Source organism: Euleptes europaea, chromosome 12 (assembly GCF_029931775.1).
Source record: "Euleptes europaea isolate rEulEur1 chromosome 12, rEulEur1.hap1, whole genome shotgun sequence".
NCBI classification, from domain to species: domain Eukaryota; kingdom Metazoa; phylum Chordata; class Lepidosauria; order Squamata; family Sphaerodactylidae; genus Euleptes; species Euleptes europaea.
In genome coordinates this window covers 69,423,731-69,445,508 of record NC_079323.1, presented here as the reverse complement: position 1 = coordinate 69,445,508, position 21,778 = coordinate 69,423,731, and the positions used below count along the sequence as shown (strand labels likewise).

General features: G+C 47.2%; 1 protein-coding gene across 20 annotated transcripts in view; it reads right to left on the bottom strand.

Annotated features, from left to right (window-relative positions):
- CASK (calcium/calmodulin dependent serine protein kinase) overlaps window positions 1-21,778 on the bottom strand; it is a 327,562-nt gene that overhangs the window by 124,002 nt on the left and 181,782 nt on the right. For all 20 annotated transcript variants that reach the window (XM_056858036.1, XM_056858039.1, XM_056858041.1 and 17 more), the window contains exons 9-10: window positions 20,771-20,854; window positions 6,454-6,553 (exon numbers count right to left, since the gene is read on the bottom strand). In XM_056858036.1, coding sequence (XP_056714014.1) covers window positions 6,454-6,553; window positions 20,771-20,854 — 184 coding nt within the window. The remainder of the gene's footprint in view (window positions 1-6,453; window positions 6,554-20,770; window positions 20,855-21,778) is intronic.

Below are 21,778 nucleotides of genomic sequence, written 5' to 3'. Positions count from 1 at the left end.
CAAATCTCACGAATACATATCGATGGACAAACTAACAGAATTACTAAAAGAAAACACATCAGAACAACATCAAGAAAGATGGAAATCATTTTATGAGTATTATAAAACCAACACTTAACCCGTATTACATTTCAACAATAAGATACATTATCAAAGCGAGTTCATGAGAGACAAGATGACAAAATGAATGAAAAAATACCGAAATGGATCAGGGCAAAAAGAACGGGCTCTATAGATATTCAATTAGCAGAGACTAATCAGAAGACATTAAGCAGCTAGATAGCTAATGGAACATTAGATAAGTTCATTATTCCCTTAAAGGACAGGTAGAGGTAAAGACTATAGACAACAAACTGAATACTATTTATCAACAAGACTCTTCTTATTGTATGAAAATTATACACACCCACACACACACACACATGTATGTATGTATAATTTTCATACAATAAAAATATGATATACAATATCATACAATATATATGCAAACATATATATAGATATATTTTCTTTTTTCCTTTCCTCACCCCTTTCTTTTCTGTATACTGAAAATCAATAAAAATATATTTTTAAAAAATATCATATGAGGCCCAATGTGGGACGTCAAGGCGGAGTTGGAAGTGCCTTCACATTAACAATCTCAAGTGGTGGTTTGCCCGAGAAGCTGAAACGTGTTCTCTGTAGACAGACCCCACTGAACTTAACAACGGGGAGCTTCCCTGGGACAACTCCATGGATCTCAAAAGCCCAGTGATGGATGAGGACTTATCCCTGGACCAACGGCGGCAATCGGAAGACAACCTGCGGAGCTGGCCTCTGGTATTTGATAGTTGGCCTGGTAGAACCAACAGTACCATACACGCCATCAAAACATGGCCGGGACAGGTTGGCCGGGACAGGTTGGCCGCGCCAAAGATGGGCGGCGGCCAAATAAAAGGTGCAGAAAATGCTACATTATCGAACTGTCCCACAGTGCTTGGAGGAGCCCCACAGCATTCATTCCCAAGCCTGATGGCAGCATAAGCTTCTGCATGTATCCCAGATTGATGCTTATCCCATGCCCAGAGCAAACATATTGATCGACCAGCTGGGACAAGTCCAATATTTGTCAGCTCTTGATCTTACTAAGGGATACTGGGAAATACCAATGTACCCACCAGACAAAGAGAAAACAGCCTTCGCCATGCCCTCCAGGCTATACCAGTTTCGGGTAATGCCCTCTGGCTTGCATGGGGCAGCGGCCACCTAGACATTGGCCCAATGTCCACTCTATCCATACCATGCATAATTTTATATACCTCTATCATGTCTCCCCTTAACCGCCTTCTTTCCAAGCTAAACAGACCTAAGCGTTTTAACCGCTCCTCACAGGGCAGTTGCTCTAATCCCTTGATCATTTTGGTTGCTCTTTTCCGCACCTTCTCAAGCTGTGCAATATCCTTTTTTAGGTGTGGTGACCAGAACTGTACACAGTATTCCAAGTGTGGTTGCAACAGAGATTTGTACAAGGGCAGTATGATAGCAGCAGTTTTATTCTCTATTCCTTGTCTAATTATGGCCAGCATGGAATCTGCCTTTTTCACAGCAGCTGCACACTGGGTTGACATCTTCATTGTGCGATCCATTACAACCCCAAGATCCCTTTCGTGGTCTGTCACTGCCAGCTCAGATCTCATCAGTGCATATGTGAAGGAGGGATTTTTTGCCCCAATATGCATCACTTTACACTTGCTAACAATGAATTTTATTTGCCATTTTAATGCCCGTTCTTCCAGTTTGTAGAGATCCTTTTGGAGCTCTTCACAGTCTGATTTTAACCACCCTAAATAATTAGGGTGTTTTAACCACCCTAAATAATTTGGTGTCATCTGCAAACTTGGCCACCTCACTGTTCACCCCCAACTCCAGGTCACTGATGAACAGGTTGAAAAGCACCGGTCCCAACACATATCCCTGAGGGACCCCACTGCTCACATCCCTCCATTGGGAGAACTGACCATTGATTCCTACTCTCTGCTTCCTATTTTTCAACCAGCTCTCAATCTGTAAGAGAACTTATCCTCTTATCCCATGACTATGAAGTTTGCTTAGCAGACTTTGCTTAGTAGACTTTGTCAAAAGCTTTTTGGAAATCCAAACACACAATGTCCACAGGCTCACTCCTGTCCACATGCTTACTGACACTTTCATAAAATTCTAAAAGGTTAGTGAAACCTACCTCATCAGAAGCCATGTTGGATTTGGCTCAGCAGGGTCTGCTCTTCTATATGCTTGACAATTCTATCTAATAATGCTTTCCATTAATTTACCTGGAACAGACATTAAGCTAACTGGCCTGTAATTTCATGGGTCCCCCCGGAACCTTTTTTATAAATGGGTGTTACATTGGCCATTCTCCAATCCTCTGGTACAGAGACTGATATAAGGGACATATTACATATCACTGTTAGGAGTTCAGCAATTTTCCATTTGAGTTCTTGAAGAACTCTAGGATGAATACCATCTGGTCCCTATGACTTGTTTGCAGTTTGTCTGCAAACATTCTAGGACTTCCTGCCTTGTTACCACTATTTGCCCCAATTCCTCATTCTCACCTCCCCTAAATCTCTGCTCAGAAGAAGGTTTCAAGAGGGGAGTGGTCATGTTCATGGAGGATAGGGCTACCCATGGCTACTAGTCAAAATGAATACGTCATGATGCATACCTATTCTCTCTAGTATCAGAAGAGCATGCCTATTATATTAATTGCTGTGTATCACAGGCAGGATAATGCTGCTGCAGTTGTCTTGTTTGGGGGCTTCCTAGAGGCACCTGGTTGGCCACTGTGTGACTGCTGGACTTGATGGCCCTTGGTCTTATCCAGGAGGCTTTTTCTTATGTTTTTTTCTTATGATACATTCTCAAAGAACTGAATCAACTCCCTATAATTTGAATCCACTGACTGTAGGGAAGCTTCTCTAACATCCACCGAGTGGGGCAAAAGTGTCTTAGAGTTAAATTCTCTGCCTGCTGAAAATGTTTAAACACTTTTGGCCCAATAAACCCGAACCCAAAATTTACCAATTTATTTTTTGCACAACCCTATTCACAACATGTGCATGAACATATAGTACTCTTGGCTCCTCATGCTTTACAAGATGAAAGCTGCCTTATACATGAAGCTGCCTTATACTGAATCAGACCCTGGGTCCATCGAAGTCAGTATTGTCTACTCAGACTGGCAGCGGCTTTCCAGGGTCTCGGGCAGAGGTCTTTCACATCACCTATTTGCCTAGTCCCGTGTTGGCGAATTTATGGCACACGTGCCCACTTCGGCACTCGTAGCCCTCTCTGCCGGCACGCACGGGTAAGTGGCTCGCTCGCCCCTTCCCGAGCCTCCCATCCTGCACTTCAAAAGGCCTCCTGGGTCGTCTGGGCCCCTCCCTCTCTCAGCTGAGCTGCGGCTGGCTCTGCCCCGCCCATCTCTACCTCGGGTTCCCAGCGTGCCTCGTGGTTCCTGCACTGCGCGTGGCCGGCCGGGGACGAAGGCGTTGAACTTGGGCTGCTGGTGACAGGAGGCCGCCCGGGGTTGCCGGCAGGAAGGGTGAGTACCGCGCCGGGAGAGGGGCTGCTGCTCTCTGGCCCCCTTGATCCTCCCCTTGCTTCTTCCCTTCCTTTGCATCAGGGGGCCCGCCTTCTCTGGAGAGAGGAGCCTTCCAGCCCGTCTGCTCCCCCCCCCTCCCCGGGGGTTCCCTCCATTGCAGGGTTTCTCTGGGGCTTCTTCTTGGACATTTATGCATGGGGGGGTGGTTCCCCCTTGGAAGAAGAAGCTCCTCATTTCTTTCTGGGCGAAAACGCACGGGAGGTTTTGCCTTGGATTTGCCGCTCTCTAGGTGCACATTTTTCCCCATCTGAATTCTCAAAACTGCACGGGGGCTTATTGTTGAGTTCTGAGAATTTGGCTGGGGCAAATGTGCGTTTGGAGAGCAAAGTTTTGAGAATTCAGATGGAGAAAATGTGCATCTAGAAAGCGGCAAATCCCAAGGCAAAACCTCCCATGCATAAATGGCCTTTCCTTTTCTTCTCGCCCTCTCTCTTGCTTCCTCTCCACCCCCCTCCCCGGCTCTAACCAAGCTGCTGGCAATTTTGCATTTTCCCGCCGCATCCCTTCTTTGCAACACCCCTCCCCGCCTTCCGACTGGGATAGAGGGGCTCGGGGTCTCCACTCCTGCTTGTATCTGAGGAAGGGACCTCTGGCTCTCCAAAGAGAGAGGCTCTTTCTTGCCCGGGAGGTTTTGCCTTGGATTTGCAGCTCTCTAGGTGCACATTTCCCCCGTCTGAATTCTCAAAACTACATGGAAGTTTATTGTTGAGTTTTGAGAATTCGGATGGGGGAAATGTGCATCTAGAGAGCGGCAAATCCAAGCCAAAACCTCCCATGCATAAATGGCTAGATCTTTCACCCCACCCCCACGCCCCCACAAATCTTTTTGGTCTCTAAGGTGCTGCAGGACTTGAACCAAACTATACATGACTCCAAATGTGCGGGAATGCCTAAACTAAAACCTCAGTATTCAGGTTAAATTGCCACATTGGCACTCAGCGAAAAATAAGTGGGTTTTGGGTTGCAGTTTGGGCATTCAGTCTCTAAAAGGTTCTCCATCACTGGCCTAGTCCCTTTAACTGGAGATGCCGGGGATTGAATCTGGGACCCTTCTGCATGCCAAGCAGATACCACTGAGCCATGGCCCCTCCCCACTGTACAGTACAATGTCCTGACAGGCAAGGTACCTTGCTGATGCTAAAATTGTCAGCAGTGCCTTTCTCAATATACACAAAAATACATACTAGCAAACAGGAACAAAGCCCCAAAGAATCATGGAAATTATAATATGATACAAAAGGAAGGTAGGACAGGACTATGCTTCAGCTGCCATTGTAACTGAGCCCCTCCTGTGGGCACTGGTTCCTGAGGGGGGGGCTCAGCCCCCCGGCCAAGTTCAGGGGGGGCTGGAGCCCCTCAGCCCCCTATAGTTTACCCCTATGGATGCTACAATTTTAAAGTCAGCTGCACAGCTTTGCCTCCATAAAAAAAGATGAACTAAAAGTCACACATTCAGTTCAACCCAAAAAATCAACAATTGCCACTGATGAACTTATTTGCTATGCTCAATCTATTAATTCAAGGTTGGGTGAGTACAGACAATATATCTTCAAACACGGTGGTGGTGGGAGGCTGGAAAGCAATAGCTAGAGAGAAAGCAACCTGTATTTTGTCTCAGGTAATAGCTTCAATCTCATTGTCTAGTTGAGGAACAGAGGTTATGTTGGTAAACAAAAAATCTAAGAGGAACTTTGTACATTTTAGAACAGGAAAGATGACACTGCAGTCACACAAGTGATCTATTTCTTCTATCAAGATTGACAAACCAGAAGTAGATATAAAAATTTAACTCTAAAAGAAATGCTTCCTGATGCCTAGCTAGAATTATTGGAAATATTTTCTCTTAAAGAATACAGAAAGTTCAGTTCTTATTATTTATTTATTTTACTCTAGTCTTGTATACTAAATGTCATGATGGGGTGAGATGTGACAATGTGGAAAAGGTAACATCAAAAGTACTGATGGTGATACAATAGAAAACCAATAAGCACTCCCTTGGTTACAAAATGGCTTATCAAAATTTAACACACAGCAGAATTCGGTACAGCAAACAAAAGTTAATTTATATCAGCCAAATATTGAGGAAAGATAATTTTTATGCAAGTTTGGGACCTATTTATAAGATACTTGATGAGAAAGCACAATTTGAGAAATCTGGAGATGTATCTGATTGATGTAAGATGTCAGTTTCGGAGGTAATGGTTTTTGAAGGTTTATAGTTTGGCTCTTTTTTTTTAATTGCTTTCTGACAAATATATCAATTTATATTAATTTATTAAAACAGATTTAATTTAAGTGTACTCTGATACACAACTATCCTTAATATACATGCACAGTCATATGTTCAGATTTGGCTTCTAATGTATAAATGTGGCCTGATTCTGAGAACAAATAGAGCAACGAGACAACAAAAATGCTTTAATGGCACGAGGCTGGTCTCATCGCCGAAGTATTTTAATTTGTTAACCAAAACAGGACAGTCTGTATCATCAATGCATATTTGTTCAATGAGAAAGAAAGAAAGAAAGAAAGAAAGAAAGAAAGAAAGAAAGAAAGAAAGAAAGAAAGAAAGAAAGAAAGAAAGAAAGAAAGAAAGAAAGCCTAATCTACAGAAATGGGTATGACACAATGACAAAAATCAAACTCAGATATAACATAACCATCAGCTATAATGTAATACTGATTCACACTACTCTAAAAAAGTAATAAAATATTATGTATTAAATGGAACTGAAATTGCCAAACACAAAACTAAAAGCACATATAAATGTAAAAGTGTTGATGGATTAATAATATTTTATTGGAAATACCTGAGGAGGTAGGGTCTTCAGAGAAGTCTGGCAGTTCTTCAGGGGGATCACCATAGAAAGAATTGAATTTGTGGCTTGATACTGCTGCTAGTACTGCACCCTGAATAAATGAACACTTCAGGTCACATAGTGCATATCACTCTAGACTCCCAGTTAACCACTATTGCAAAGGTAGAGAAGAATCTGAGAAACCAGAATTACTCCCAACCAAAACACTGCTTACCTAACTAATGGACTTTGAGTAGCCATCTGTACAGTCATATACCTGAATTCTGCACCTGCATGGAACCAACTTCAGGAACATTATAGAACTCTAGACAAGAAGCTGATGCTCAATCCTCCTCTCGAGAGGAAACCCAACTGCCTCATTTGCTCTATGCAACACAATATTTGTCAGAAACTGAGACACACCTGCAAGGTGGAAGGAAGACAGGCTATGTGACTGTTTGGACCACACAGATAAAGACCCTGGGTATCTTGTGCAGCATTTTGGTTACTTGTGTAGACTCCCCAGCACACCTTCAGATGTTAAGAGTTCAGTAACCATTTGTGAGACATCGCAGCCATTCTGTTAAGAGTGTCTGCACCCGTGGCAAAGGCCTACGAAGTATTAGGAAGATGTTGTTAGGCACCAGACACAAAGACTGTTCACTCTGGAACAGAGAATGTTAGAAGATTTGCCTCCTTGCTTGTTAATTTAAAGCCTCCTTGCTTGTTAATGTAAAATTTCTGGCCCTTTTATCTACAACAATCTTGCCCAGAGTAATGAAGGAAGGATGCCAAGGCTTCTGAATGGCCAACATCCTTAGACAATTTATGCACACAGCCCTTAACTATCAGAAAATGACAAAACTCTCCAGTCCCACAAAATGTCCATCAACTGTGGGAGTGGCACATGAAGTGCCATGACTTGAAGTTGGTTTTGACAGACCTTCCACCAGTGAAGTAAGGTCAGCAGTCAGCTTGGAATGATTAACTGGTTGGATTGCAAATCGCAAAGGGGACAGAAGGCTCATAGGAACCATAATTTGAGAAATGAACACAACACACTACAAATGTTATCACTGCAATCAGAGTCACAGAAATATAGAAAGCTATCTGGGATGGAGTGGACAAAATTACTGAGTAAAGCGACAACGGTGTTCACCTGAATACACGAGAAGTAAGTAGGGTTTGCCAGCTCCAGGTTGGGAAATACCTGGAGACTTTGGAGATGGAGCCTGAGGAGGGCGGGGTTTGGGGAAGGGTGGGACTTCAGTGGGATATAATGCCATAGAGTCCACCTTCCAGTGGCCATTTTCTCCAGGTGAACTGATCTCTGTCACCTGGTGATCAGTTGTAATAGCGGGAGGTCTCCAGCTACCACCTGGAGGTTGGCAACCCTAGAAGTATGTCCAGCTGTGGACAGTGTTAAAAAACAGCATCAATAAGCTGAAGATGTCATAATAGTTGATACAGATACTGAAGGATTAGAGCAAAATAATCAGACAATGGACTGCTCAATGGAAATTGGTGTTAATATTCCTTATGACAAGTCAGTTGTTTATGTAAGGGAATACTGGTCAAAAACGCATGGCTATTTTTTCTTGCATTTCTCCCGTGAATGAAGCGAATCTCTGTGGTCTCTGTTGAGACCACAGATGGTGGTCTCCCATCTGTGGGACCAATCCTCTTCCGATGCGATACCTCCCCGGTTTTCCAATCCCTGTGTTTTCTCGATTTTTTAAAAAAATCACTGCAATTACAATTACTTCCCAGTGCGTTTCAGCGCACGGGTGGACTCCCCTTCCTTCTGGCCCATTCCACTTTCCCCTCCCACTCCTCCGATTTCCCTCTCGGGGGACCAAAGGTCAGAAATTGCACCGAGAGAGAGCCATGAGTGAGCCTGGCGTCGTTGGCTCCGTCCCTCCCTCCTCCTCCATTCCCCATCGCCCTGAAGCCAGTCATCTGCTGGGGCCTTCTTCTCCCTGCTGATGGCTTCAACACCTTCCTGCCCCGCTTCCAGTACCAGGCAAGGTGGAGTGAGTGCCAGGAGGAAGACGTAAGCCAGCACTTACCTGCCGGGGTTGGTGTGTGTGGTGTGTGTGTGCAAGAGTGCTGCCTGACTCTTTTGTTTGTCCCTCTCATGCGTTCATTTTTTTGATCTTGGGATAGAAAAGTGTGAGGCATGAGAGGACAAACCAATAACATCCTAGCCATGCATTAACAGCCACTGACTCCGAGACCAAGAAGACAGGCTGCAACAACTGACATCCATTTGCTAATTACCTCTGTGCTTTAGAAAAACAATATGGTAGAACAGTGGAAGTAATGATTTCCTATCGCTAACTAGAGGATTCCTCTGCTGAGGTGAGAAATATGGACTTGCATGTCTGCGAAGTCTATTGATAAAACTAGACTCGATACAAATACATGTTACAGTTTATCCTGTGTTTATTTTAAATTCTTTGCAAATGTAGTTGCACAGGATTTCTTTATCAAGGACAGGAATTACATGGGGAGAAAGGAGAACTTTAATGCTCCTCTCCCCTGCTGTTTTATTGCCAGAAAAAAAAAACACCCCTGAGCTGCTTTTATCCCTGCTGAGGAAATAATATGGGGAGTAAAAGCAGCTTGTGGGTGTCTTTTACCAGGGAAAAAATGGCAAGAAGGAAAGTGTTAAAGATTTCTTCTCCCCCATACCATTTTCCTTCTTGAAAAAGCAATCCCACTGTCAGACTCTCCTGGTCAGGGGCTGGAATTTGGGGGGGGGGGGCACACCTTCTACCTTCTCTTTTTCCAGAGCACCTGTGAACAATGCCTCAGCAATGGAGAGGAGAGGAATATTCCCTCACCCTGGTTCCCTCTCTCCCCAGCCTCTTGTCTGCCCTTTTGCTTTGAATCATAGAATAGAATCATAGAATCAGAGTTGGAACAAGTCCTGGCTTCCTTCTTTCATGAATGACTTCAGGCAAGCATTATAAAGGAGTACCAGGGGCGGGCACTGGCAAACCAGAAGAAAGATGGAAGCTGAAGATTTGTGTTCATTCGAGAAAATCTTGTCTTGGAATAATGTGGGCCATAATAGAAAGGCGATATAGGAATGCAGTCTCTTAGTAGGGAAACAAGAGATCTGCAACATGATTCCCAAAGACCAGGCTTTTCTGGAGCCTTTCTATAGTATTATCTAAGCACTAAAGAATTCTAAAGGGAAATCTTTCTGTTAGAACTACTTTCTGGGAGTACACACGAAGCTGCCTTCTACTAAATCAGACTCTTGGTCCATCAAAGTCAGCATTGTCTACTCAGACTGGCAGCGGCTCTCCAGGGTCTCAGGCAGAGGTCTTTCACATCATCTACTTGCCTAGTCCCTTTAACTGGAGATGCCAGGGATTGAACCTGGGACCTTCTGCATGCTCTACCTCTGAGCCTCAGCCCCTCCCCATTGGAGACAGGCATGTCTGCGGAGAGAAAAACAGTGTTGCACTTACCTGTAACTGTTGTTCATTGAGTGGTCTTCTGTGCAGGCACACATAGGGACAGCGCATACGCAGAGCCAGACGGAGACAGACTTGTCCGCTTCTAGAAAGCTCAAACACACATAGTGCTCCTCCTCCCCTCTTGCACGGAGCTGTGTTTTCCTGCCTGAATAGTCACGTGACAAGAGGAGAGGAGGGAGCACTCTCCCTCAGTTCTCCTATGCTGCCATTGAGCTCCCATAAGGAGTCAAGGCACTTCACAGTGGGGAAGGAGGGAGGCATGTGTGCCTGCACAGAAGACCACTCAATGAACAATAGTTACAGGTAAGTGCAACACTGTTTTTCATCTTTGTGGCTTCTGTGCAGTCCCCCATGGGAGAATAGCAAGCTCACTTACTTTTAGGAGGTGGGGTGTGCTGCTCAACAGAACAGAGACTGAAGCACTGCTTTCCCCACAGCTGCATCTCTCCTGGAATCTACATCCACCAAGTAGTGGCATACAAAGTTTGACAGCGTAGACCAGGTAGCTGCTCAGCATATTTCCCGAACATCATTGTGGGATGCGAAAGCAGCCGATGAGGCTTGGGCCCTGGTGGAATGAGCTCTGATATGTAGTGGGCACTCTTGTTTTGCCTCCTCATATGCCTTCTTAATGGCCTGTGCCACCCACCTGGACAAAGTCTGCGTTGAGACTGATTGACTTCTGTTTGCCCCTTTAAAACATATAAACAAATTTTTGTCTTTTCTGAAAGGTAATGTTTGCTTCAAATAAAACAATGCCCTACGAACATCTAAAGTGTGTAGTATCTTATCTGGGGACGATTCCAGATCTGGGAAGAACACCGGAAGCACAATGTCCTGTGAAATGTGGAATCTAGACATGACTTTAGGTAAAAAGTCCAAACTAGGTCAAAGGACCACTTTATCATTGTAGAATTTTAGGAAAAGATGGTCACACCAAAGTGCTCTTAAATCTCCCACTTTGTGGGCCAAAGTGTTTGCCACTAAGAATGCTGTCTTGTACGACAAGTAGCTGAAGTCACAGGTCAGTATGGGTTCAAATGCTGGGACAGTACTGGAATGTACTGGGATGTAGGTCGAGACACCAGTGGGAACAGATTATTAAGACCTTTCAGAAATCTTTTAGAATGTGGGTTGGCGAAGAGGGACTTAGAGTCAAAACCAATGTGGAAAGCTGAAATTGTGACTAGATGAACTTTAATGGACTCATTGGACAAACCAGAGTCTTTTAAAGTCAACCAGTAATCAAACATTTTAAGATAAGAACAGGAGTCAGATTGTAATCCCTGAGTAACAGTCCAAGAGACAAAACGTTTCTATTTATGAACAAATGAGTGTCTGGGGGAAGGTTTACGGCAGGAGAGCAAAACATTAGCTACCCTATCCGACCATTCATTCACATGTTAATGAGCCACACCACGAGATGTAACAACCTCACATCATGGTGGCATAGTAAACTTTAGCAGGTCATCTTGTACAGGGAGAGTGATGTATCTTTGCTGAGCTAATGCCCAGAGCGTGGAGAACCATACTCTCCGTAGCCAGTGTGGTGCAATTCATATGCAAGAGGCCCTGTCCGCTTTTATTTTTGCTACTAACTTGTTGAGTAATAGAAAAAGAGGAAATGCATACAGGAGTCCTTGCAACCACGGCATCTAAAATGCATCCCCCATGGAGCATGGACCTAATCGCTGCTCTGGAGCAGTAACGGGGACATTTTTTGTTGTGTGATTTAGCAAACAGGTCTATTATTCTTGAATACTGATTCAGCGTAACTGGTCTGCAGCTCCCATTCGTGACGTTCTGCATGCTCTCTGCCCAAACTGTGGGCTACAACATTGTCCTCCCTGGCTATGTGGATTGCTGATAACCACATGTGATGGGTGACCACCCAATGCCAGATGGTGCAGGGCTTCCCTGCACAACCTTCAGCACCCTGTGCCCCCTTGTTAGCAGATACAGAACTTTGCCCGGACATTCTCCGTTATGATGAGAACTGATGTATCTTTGGTCAAAACTGCAAAAGAAATAAGAGTGTATCTAATAGCCCTTAACTCTAGTATATTAATATGCAGCTTTGCCTCTGATGGCGACCAAAGACCACTGATACGTAAACCACTACAATGGACGCCCCAACCATCGGTAAATAATTGTAACCGATGTTCCCTCACTCCAAAGTGCACACCTTGGGACAGATTACTCTCTTCTCCCTTCCAACTCTACGTTTCTATGATTCTTAATCATAGAATCGTAGAGTTGGAAGGGACCACCAGGGTCATCTAGTCCAACCACCTGCACAATGCAGGAAATTCACCTCCCCCCCAACCCCCATTTTTTTCTGAAGGGGTTCCATGCCCAGAAGATGGCCAAGATGCCCTCCCTCTCATCATCTGCTTAAGGTCATAGGATCAGCATTGCTGACAGATGGCCATCCAACCTCTTCTTAAAAACCTCCAGGGAAGGAGAGCTTACCACCTCCCGAGGAAGCCTGTTCCACTGAGGAACTGTCAGAAAATTCTTCCTAACGTCTAGACGGAAACTCTTTTGATTTAATTTCAACCCGTTGGTTCTGGTCCGACCTTCTTGGGCAACAGAAAACAACTTGGCCCCATCCTCTATGTGACAGCCCTTCAAGTACTTGAAGATGGTTATCATATCACCTCTTACAGCGCATTCCTGAGGTTTGGAGCCGAAAGCGCTTAGGAGGCCCACAGGCCTTACACCAGCACAAAAGGCACTTACGTCGGTGCAAGAGGCCTGAGCGCTGGCATGTGGAGTTAGGCCAGTGGTGGCAGGTGGCGAAGAGGGGAGGCTCGGGCGCACCAGCGCAAGGGCCATACCAGTGCCCGAGAGGCGCAGAAGCAGCTGCCGGCGGCTGCGGGGGCATTCCCGGGGGCATTCCACCGGCTAGGAGGCTTCCTAAGGCCCTTTCAGGCCGGGAATGCCCACTTTTGCCACCGAAAAGTTACCTGGCGTAGCCCATCAACCGCTATGCAACTGCTCTGGACCCTTGTCTCTGAGCTGCGTGAAAGCACCGGGTATCTCAGCCTGGTGCCTCTGGAACCTGACCAGGAGGCCGACCAATGGGGCCAGCCCAGGAAATGGCACCCCCCCGGTGGAGGGCCCTTGCAGGCGGAAAATCGCCTCATAAAGCCTGTGCTCACTTGACAGGTAAGCCTTGCATAGGCCAGCATGCTGCTGGTCTGCGCCGGGGGGTCGGGACTTTGCGATTTCCCTCCTCCAACTCCCAACCTCTCATGGGAGTCACGGCAGACCCCGGGCGGCCCACCCCCCATACACCCTTTTTCTTGTTTCAGGTAGCTCCGTGGGCTGCTGCGCCGCCTAACCCCCCCCCCTTACGCTGGCAAATCGACAGGAGCCTTTCGCCAAGGGAATGCTTCCACCGCCTCCATCCTCCGTGGCGACTCGGTTAACCCCCACAAATACACCCCCAGACACGTGCAGCAACCTCCGAGCTTAGCCCTCCCGGCCCACCCATGCCCTCTCACCTCCCACTCACCATGGATTGTTCAAATAAAGTTCTTCTTGTTACACAGGGTAAGGGGATGGCAGGGTCTTGTAAAGCCGCTACAGGCGAGCTGGCTGAGGGAGGGCTCAGAGCCAACTCCTTCGGGGGTGGCCTGCTCCCCCTCTGGACTCAAGAGGCATCTCTTGGGGGGCGGGGGGAGCTCTGTGTATGGGCTGTGTGGGGGCGTCTCTTATGGGACTGGAGGGTGGAATGCAGGTCTGAGGATGGGCATCAATGAGCCCCTAGTTCTGTGATCCTTAAGCCCTACAAAGGGCAGCCGCCAGCTAGGTCAGCTAGCTAGGACAGCTTTGGTCAGCTTTCCTGCCTATATGCACTGGCAAAATGGCGGCCACCCCTAGTGGAGCCGCGGGAAGGAGACCTGGGGCAAATGGGTGATTTCCCAGGTACAGCGGCACCAATCCCACCCTCTCGCCGAGGGCCAGCCAATGTGGAGGACCTCTTTCCTTCTGGCCACTTGTCCAGCTGCAGCCACAAGCAGCTGCACGCCTGAGACAGTGTTTGTGCCGCTGCTCCCTGCTCCTGTCCGGCTGCACCTCTGGCCCATGTGTCTGCAGCTGGAATTCCCCATCACAGCAGGCGACAGATGTCCCAGCCATGGGGTGATGGGCCACCACCACTACTGATCCAGAACAGTCATGCACGGCAGCCTCCGTCCCTGTCGCGGAGCGCTTGCCCCTGGCAGCCCACTTGAAGTCGCCTCTCTCTTCTCCTCTGAAGTCCTTCATCCAACCTCCACCCCATGACTTCATAATCAACTTGAGCCCACCCGTAACTCTCAGCAGCACCACCAGCAGCCCAACGGCTGGGGAGGACTCCCAGTGCCTTGTTGATAAACTGCAGGCACCTGACCTCTCCTGACGCAGTCCATGCCGTTTTGGCCCAGCAGGCCACAGGTGTGGGCCTTTGCCATAATGGCCATGCCTCCCAGGGTATTCTCCCTCTGAGACATTGGAACACGCATCATCTGGCCAAGCGCCTGTCCAGGGTGGCGGCCTTGTCGAGAGTGGGAGGTTGTTGTGGAGGGAGGCCACACTGACGGTGTGGCACCATCATTCATGCCTGTAAGGCGCTTGTGGCTCAGACTCACCCGCCCTCGCATTGCCAGCATCTGACTTTGAGTCCTCCCCCCCCCCACTAACCCAGCCCCAAGCGACCGGCTACAACAGTGGTTCCCAACCTTTTCGAGTCGCGACCCCCTTTTACAATTGCCAAGTAACCTACGGCCCCTGCCACATTTGCATAAAGCCATGGGGGGGGGAGCATCTGCTTGGCATGCAGGAGGTCCCAGGTTCAGTCCCCGGCATCTCTAGTTAAACTTTAAGGGACCAGGCAGGGCCGGTGCTACCAGGCAAACTAGGCGACCGCATAGGTTGCAGACCTCAGAGGGGCGCAGATCTGACCTGAGGGGCACCGTTTTCAACAGATTAGTTTCTTGAAAAGATGCAGCTGACAACTTATATATTTTTTATTTTAAGATAAGTGCCACAACGGTGTGATGGAATAGAATTAATTATAACACCTTAAAAAAAGGTTTTGTAGGAATGCATCAGGCTTGTATTTTTTTCTACAAGAAATCTGTTTTTGAAAATTGGTTAGCAATTGGGGGGGGGCACAAGTAGTTGTGCCTAGGGCGCAAAGAAGACTGGCCCTGGGGACTGGGCAAGTAGGTGATGTGAAAAGACCTCTGCCTGAGACCCTGGAGAGCCGCTGCCGTCTGAGTAGGCAATACTGACTTTGATGGACCAAGGATCTGATTCAGTAGAACTTGTAGTTTGGGACATCAGAGGGGAGGAACACACATGAAGCTGCCTTCTACTGCCACCCAGCCACTTCAGTTCTCCGTCTGTTGCTCCTGACAGATCGGCTTCTCTCGTTTCTCCTCCTCCCTTCTGGAATTTTCCTTTTTTTGTCCGGTTCTTATTCGTGCATAAAGCCGGCGGGGTGACTCAGGGCACCGCTCTCCTCCTCGCCTGCCTTGCCAGCGCCTCTCTGCTCCCAGGGAGGCTGGTGCGTTGCCATGCACTCGGCCGAGTCAGCGGGGGCCACTGCAAACTTGGGGCCGCTGCCCCATAGCAGCAGCAGCGGCGAAGGGCGCGCTTGAGCCGCTTCTCTTCCTTTTCCCCCTTCCTTCAGAGCCCGCCCTCCAGCCAGCCACACTTCGGCACTGCAGGAGCCATCGTCGACGCGCGCAGTTTATATACGCTCCCCGCCGAGCGCCGCTCTCCCCCCCGCCCCATCCATTGAATAAAGTCGGAGGGCCCGACTCCGGCCCTTCGGAACGGCCCCGGCGCCTTCCGCCAGCCCACCTGTTGATTCTGGCGGCAGCCCCCCAGAAAACACGTCGTGACCCTCTTGGGGGTCACGACCCACAGGTTGGGAACCAGTGGTCTACAAGATATTCTGCCAGCGAAGTCCCCACCCAACGAGGATTGACCGGCCCACCCATGGCATCCGCGAGCAGTTGGATGCGTTTCCCCAGGCCTTTCCTCTCTTGACTGCACTTTCCCTCCCCTCACTGTGTCCCAATAAAGGGTGTGGGGAGCTCCAGGTATGCGTCTTCTGAGGCCTCATTTCTGGAGTTGGGAATTGGGGGATGGGAGGGGGGAAGGTGTGGAGGAAGCAGCATGCTGAGGGGGGAGAGACCTCCAGGATGTCAGCGATGACCCCCTGAAAGCTGCACCTGGCCAGAAATTGCAGGGATAGCAGCACGTTCTGCAGGACAGGGATGGGCCGTGGAAGGGCCCACCTCTTCGCAAAACATCTGCATAGCAGCCCTGTCCAGGTGGAAACGGTTGAGGCAGTTGGTGTCCAAGAGGTGCTGATACACACTTTGAACCTGCGGGCCCATCGGTGGCGCTGTCGTCAAAGAGCGACCCAAACGTACAGAGCTGGCAATAATAGCTGAATTCGCTGGATGATGTTTAAACAGAAATTCACAACCCTCATGATGGATTTTATACAGATTCTCCAATTTACATGTAGATCCAGAACTCATAGCTGGATTCTTCCAATTGGCAGTAACAATGTCCATAAGAGCTTGAACCATTGGCAAAGCACTAGGACCATTGTCCTTAGTATATAGAATGTCCATTATCGGGTCAGATGTGCGAGGTTCAGACTGTTGGTAACCAATATTCAGTGCCTTGGCCATCCTAATCAGTTGTTCTGAATACATTCTGATATCGTCAGAAATTGAGACAAGCGTGGGATCCCCCACTACTTCTGCAGGTGAAGGTAAGTAGGAGTCATCCTCTTCATCAGATGAATCATCATTTGTGCCCTGCACCGACTCTGATATCGAAGGTGCTCTATTGAGTCATGGTGAAATGCTCGTACCTGGGGCTGTATGCTCCTTCGGGGCCAAGGGCTCCTGGTAAGGTCTGCCAAGGGAGGTTTATCATGGCAGCTCCCTCTCTCAAAATAGTCAGAAGGATGCCCCCGACAATCTAAATATTCCAGTTGGTTAAACCATATAGAAAGCAAAATTAAACAAATAGGAATCCCTTTGGATTCGCTGTACTGTCTCACAGAGGAAGCAGCTTATGCCCTGATCAAGCGCAGATTTCTAGACACAGAACAACAGGACCTTAGGAGACTGGCAAACAGTAGGTGCTCACTCACCTCTCTGCTGGGAGCCTTCCCTCAACAGCCCTTCTGGACCCCAATATTTAACATGCCTAACTGATCCTAATCAAAGAAGAGCCTATATGCTGGCTAGACTAAATGTTCTCCCTTCTGCCGTGCTGCAAGGGAGATATAATAAAGTCCCTTTTGCAGAAAGGGTATGTCCTTGTGGGGAGGGTAAAATTGCAACAGTCTCCCACGTTTTAATCAACTGTCCTCTGTATGCTAGAGGTCATTTTCAATTAATAGACCCAATGTTCATGGACAAAGAATGGCTACCTGTAAGCATTAAGGCCTCCATCCTTATGAACATGCAGGATCCACTAATAATTGATGTGGTGGCAAGATTTTTACTGAGGGCAATTAAAGTGCGTGAAAGCTTGTGCAACTCATGAGGTAATTTTAGGGCTGTGAAGTGAGTAACTTCTAATGTACTTAAATCTGTTTTAGTGTCAATTTTATGGACATGATTCTAAATTGTTTTTATCATGTTTATATAGATGTTGTATAACTAATGCCAATAAAGGCTTTGTATTCGTATTCGGATGCCCCCGACAGCAGGAGCAGGGGGCATAATCATACCAATCATAGCCCTGGTAAGCAACCCCTTGCTGGTCGTAATGAGGGGACTGGCCAAGATGACTGAGCTGCCGATCTTCTCCCCTCCTTCTAACAGCTGAGGGGCTTCTCACCTCTTGGTGTCGTATCAACAGAGAAGGCGTCTGCAGCCACACAAATGTCAGTGGTGAGAGAGGCTGACATCGCAGCAGGGATCAGCTCCTTGCCCTGGAGCCGTCCCTACGCCGATTACTGCTGACCATATGTTGCTCAGGTTGCTCGCGGCAGAAAGGTGACGGGCTCCTGGAGGAGTCAGCTCCCGAGTCCAGAAGGATGGGCGACTTTGTGTCATAATTCGGCGTTGGGGTGCGTCGAGTGGGGCTTCAGCCCTGAGATGTAGGCAGTGAGCGTTGGTGCCGAGGTGAGGCCGTCAGTGAGTGGCACAGAAGGGCAGGCTGTGCTGGCCCCAATGTTGATTTTACCGCTCTTTCTTTTGCTTGCTTTCTTTCTGGACCCATGTCTTTCTCCTTCTCCTTTGATGGTGGTTCTGATGTGGCCCGTTTATTAGCTCGCTTCGACTTTGATTTCTTTGAAGTCAGCACAATCAGGGCAGAAAGCACTGAAGGAGTCCGTTCCTTCGCGGAAACTCCATCCCTCTTATCTGGGCCCAAGGACACTTCATATAAATGGGCCTTTAGCCGAGCCTCCCTCTCCTGTCTAGTTCTGGGTGTGAGGAGTTCAGGCACGGCACTTTGAGGGAATATGCCCCTCTCCCAGGCATAAAAGACAGTTCTGGTGAGTGTCAGATTTTACCATTTTAGTGCTGCACGTTTGGCACTTTTAAAAAGGAGTTCCTTTTCCTTTTGATTCCATTACAATTTTCTCTCACAAAATTTTACTTCAATAATGTTTCTTCACCAAAGCTAACAGCGTCCTCTCTCTATGGCGGTAGAAAGAGAACTGAGGGAGAGTGCTCCCTCCTCTCCTCTTGTCACGTGACCGTTCAGGCGGGAAAACACGGCTCCGTGCAAGAGGGGAGGGGGAGCACTCTGTGTGTTTGAGCTTTCTAGAAGCTGACAAGTCTGTCTCTGGCTGGGACTGCACAGAAGCCACAAAGATGAACAACTGATCTGGCCTTGGCCTTAGATCCCTAGCTGCCATTATGGCTTACTTAATTATCTGTTGTTCTGTTAGATAGATCGTCTTTACCAGGATCATTCTAGTGAACATCTCCAGCAGATGTTCAGGAAGAGAGATGCATGCTCCTACATACACAAAAATAAATTTTGAGCTACACAGTGATTGTAATTTGAGTTCTCAGGTGAATAAGGCAGCAGTAAAACAGAATCCTCCTCATAATATCAAGTTGTGAGACCTCCTAGCCAGAACTTCTGCCTTCTGCCTTCTCTGCCCAAGGAAGGTGGTTAAGGGGAACATGTTAGAGGTGTATAAAATTATGCATGGTATGGAGAGAGTGGACAGGGAGAAGCTTTTCTTCCTCTCTCATAATACTAGAAGGCGGGGTCATCTGCTGAAGCTGGAGGGTGAGAGATTCAAAACAGATAAAAGGAAGTATTTCTTCACACAATGCATAGTTAAATTGTGGAACTCCCTGCCCCAGGATGTGGTGATGGCTGCCAACTTGGAAGGCTTTAAGAGAGGAGGGCTATTCATGGCTACTAGTAAAAATGGATACTAATCATGATGCATCCCTATTCTTTCCAGGATCAGAGGAGCATGCCTATTAATTTAGATGCTTTGGGACACAGGCAGGATGGTGCTGCTGCAGTTGTCTTGTTTGTGGGCTTCCTAGAGGCACCTGGTTGGCCACTGTGTGAACAGACTGCTGGATCTGATGGACCTTAGTCTGATACAGAATGGCCTTTCTTATGTTCTTACGATGTGTAGTTTACCATCAGCCTCAGAAATGGGAAAGGAGGGGGGTTCAGGCACCCTGAGCCCTCTTCCTTGTCCATGGTTGGCTCCCACTGGCTCTGTCTCTCTCAGAGCTCAGCTGCTTTTTCCTCCCTGGCTGGATGAAGAATTTGACTTTTTATCCTACTTTGTGCCTTCCCCCTCACCACCAGGCACCAATTCCCTTTTCTCACCTTCCTCTGCCCCAGGTGATAAAAGGGGAGGGGACACTCTTTCCCCGATCGCCATCCCTTTCCCCCCCAACCCGTCTTTGTGATCTTCAGTGCCGATGAGTACATACTCCCATTTCTGCGTCCAGCCTGGTCGTGTCTGCCTTATCCTCCATTCCCAGAACATCCGGGATTCTTCCCACCCCCAGGCAGGATTGGATCCTGCCTCCTCAGGCTTCCCCTGGGGTCTTCCTGTTCCCCTCCTTGCCTCTTGACAGCCTCGGATCCTGTCATGCCCAGGTGGGGGCTTTCTCCAGCTAGCAAGGCCTCCCTCAGCCTGGCGTCGGCTTATGACCTCATCAGCAGCCAAGACAGAGAGTCGGGCTGGCTGTTGATTTTCCTTGTGGCTCCTCCTCACTCTCCTCAGTCGGTGTGGCTGGGCTCCTGCCACTTCTCTGCTCCTGCCCATGGTCAGGTGCTGTTCATTTCCCGGTACCTGGGATGAGTCGGGGCTGGTTTCCGAGCCCCGGCAGAAGTTTTCAACCTTCCTTTTCTGTCAAAGTTTTATTGGGCGGGAGCGGGGGGGCTAACAACATTTTTTTCTTGAAATGCATCAACCACTACTGAAGAGAGGCGAGAATAAATAGTAACTGACAACTAATATATTACCCCTACAAGGATCTTCTTGAAGGGAGGAGCAATAAGTTTGGCTAGAGCTCTAAAATATTCCTGCTGTAGACTTTGTACAGGGGCTAACACAATATGTGGGACTACACAGAGACAACTGAAAAAATAATCCACTGGCTCTTGATAGGTCTGCAACCATGGAAACAAGGAAGTACTATCATTTTGCCCTATTTGGCTGCAAATAGAGAGGTTGTTCTTTCCTATCTCCTTATCTGGAACACTGAAATTATATGTATGCCAAAAAAGGAAATTTCTGAAAGATTTTCATGAAGATGTAAGTCACTAACTAGAAGATTGGGCAGTTTTTAACATTAGCTGGCCTGTTGCTCTTTTACCTTCAATTTTCTTCTTGCGTTGAATTTCCTCAGCTGTTCCACAGTTTCTGGAAGGTGAATCTTGTATGCATAGCGATCACGTTCCTACCAATAAATAATGGAAATGTTAAACTTTCTTGCTTAACTTATGAAATTAAAACAAAAAAGTGACTTATTTTTAATATGGGTAATATTTTTAATATGGGTAATAGATAGAATGTACACACCAAAATGTCTGGTTTAATTTCGAATCTGGCTTTGGAGAGGGCATGTTTTCATAATCTTGAAATTCCAGGACTCCTTAGTGTTTCGAGATTTTCATCCCCAGGTAATTTTCTGGGTCCTGAAAATTCAGGACCATTTTAGCAACTGCTGTCCTCCATCCCCCTCCAGGCAGGAGCTGTTTGATGGAATCTCCCTCTCTTTAAATGTTAAAAGGCCAAATCCGAAGTCCAGGTCTACCCCCATAGAAAATAATAGTCCTTTAAAACTTAAAGCTGACAGGAAGATAGTTGATTCCTTTGAAATGTGGTGTTGCAGGAGAGTTTTATTGATACCACAGACAGCCAAAAAGACAAGTATGTTCTAGATCAAATCAAGCTTGAACTCTCCCTAGAAGCTAAAATGACTAATCTGAGGATGTCGTACTTTGGTCAAATTATAAGAAGACAGGACTCACGGGAAAAAAAACAATAAGGCTAGGAAAAGTTGAAGGCAGCAGGAAAAGAGGAAGACTGAACATGAGATGGATTGAGTCAATCAAGGAAGCCACGACCCTCAGTTTGCACGACCTGAGCAAGGCTGTTTAATGATAGAATGTTTTGAAGGTTATTAATTCATAGGGTCACCATAAGTTGGAAGCAGCCTGACAGCACTTAACATGCAAAATATTTAAAAGGAGAGCAACACTGCCAAACAGCTGTTTGATATACCAGCTTCCTTGATCTCCCTTTTGGTTCCCTGCTGCCTGAAAAGCTTTCAAAATTCAGAGAGATTTTTTTTTCTGTTACTCCTGGTATTTGGTGGTCT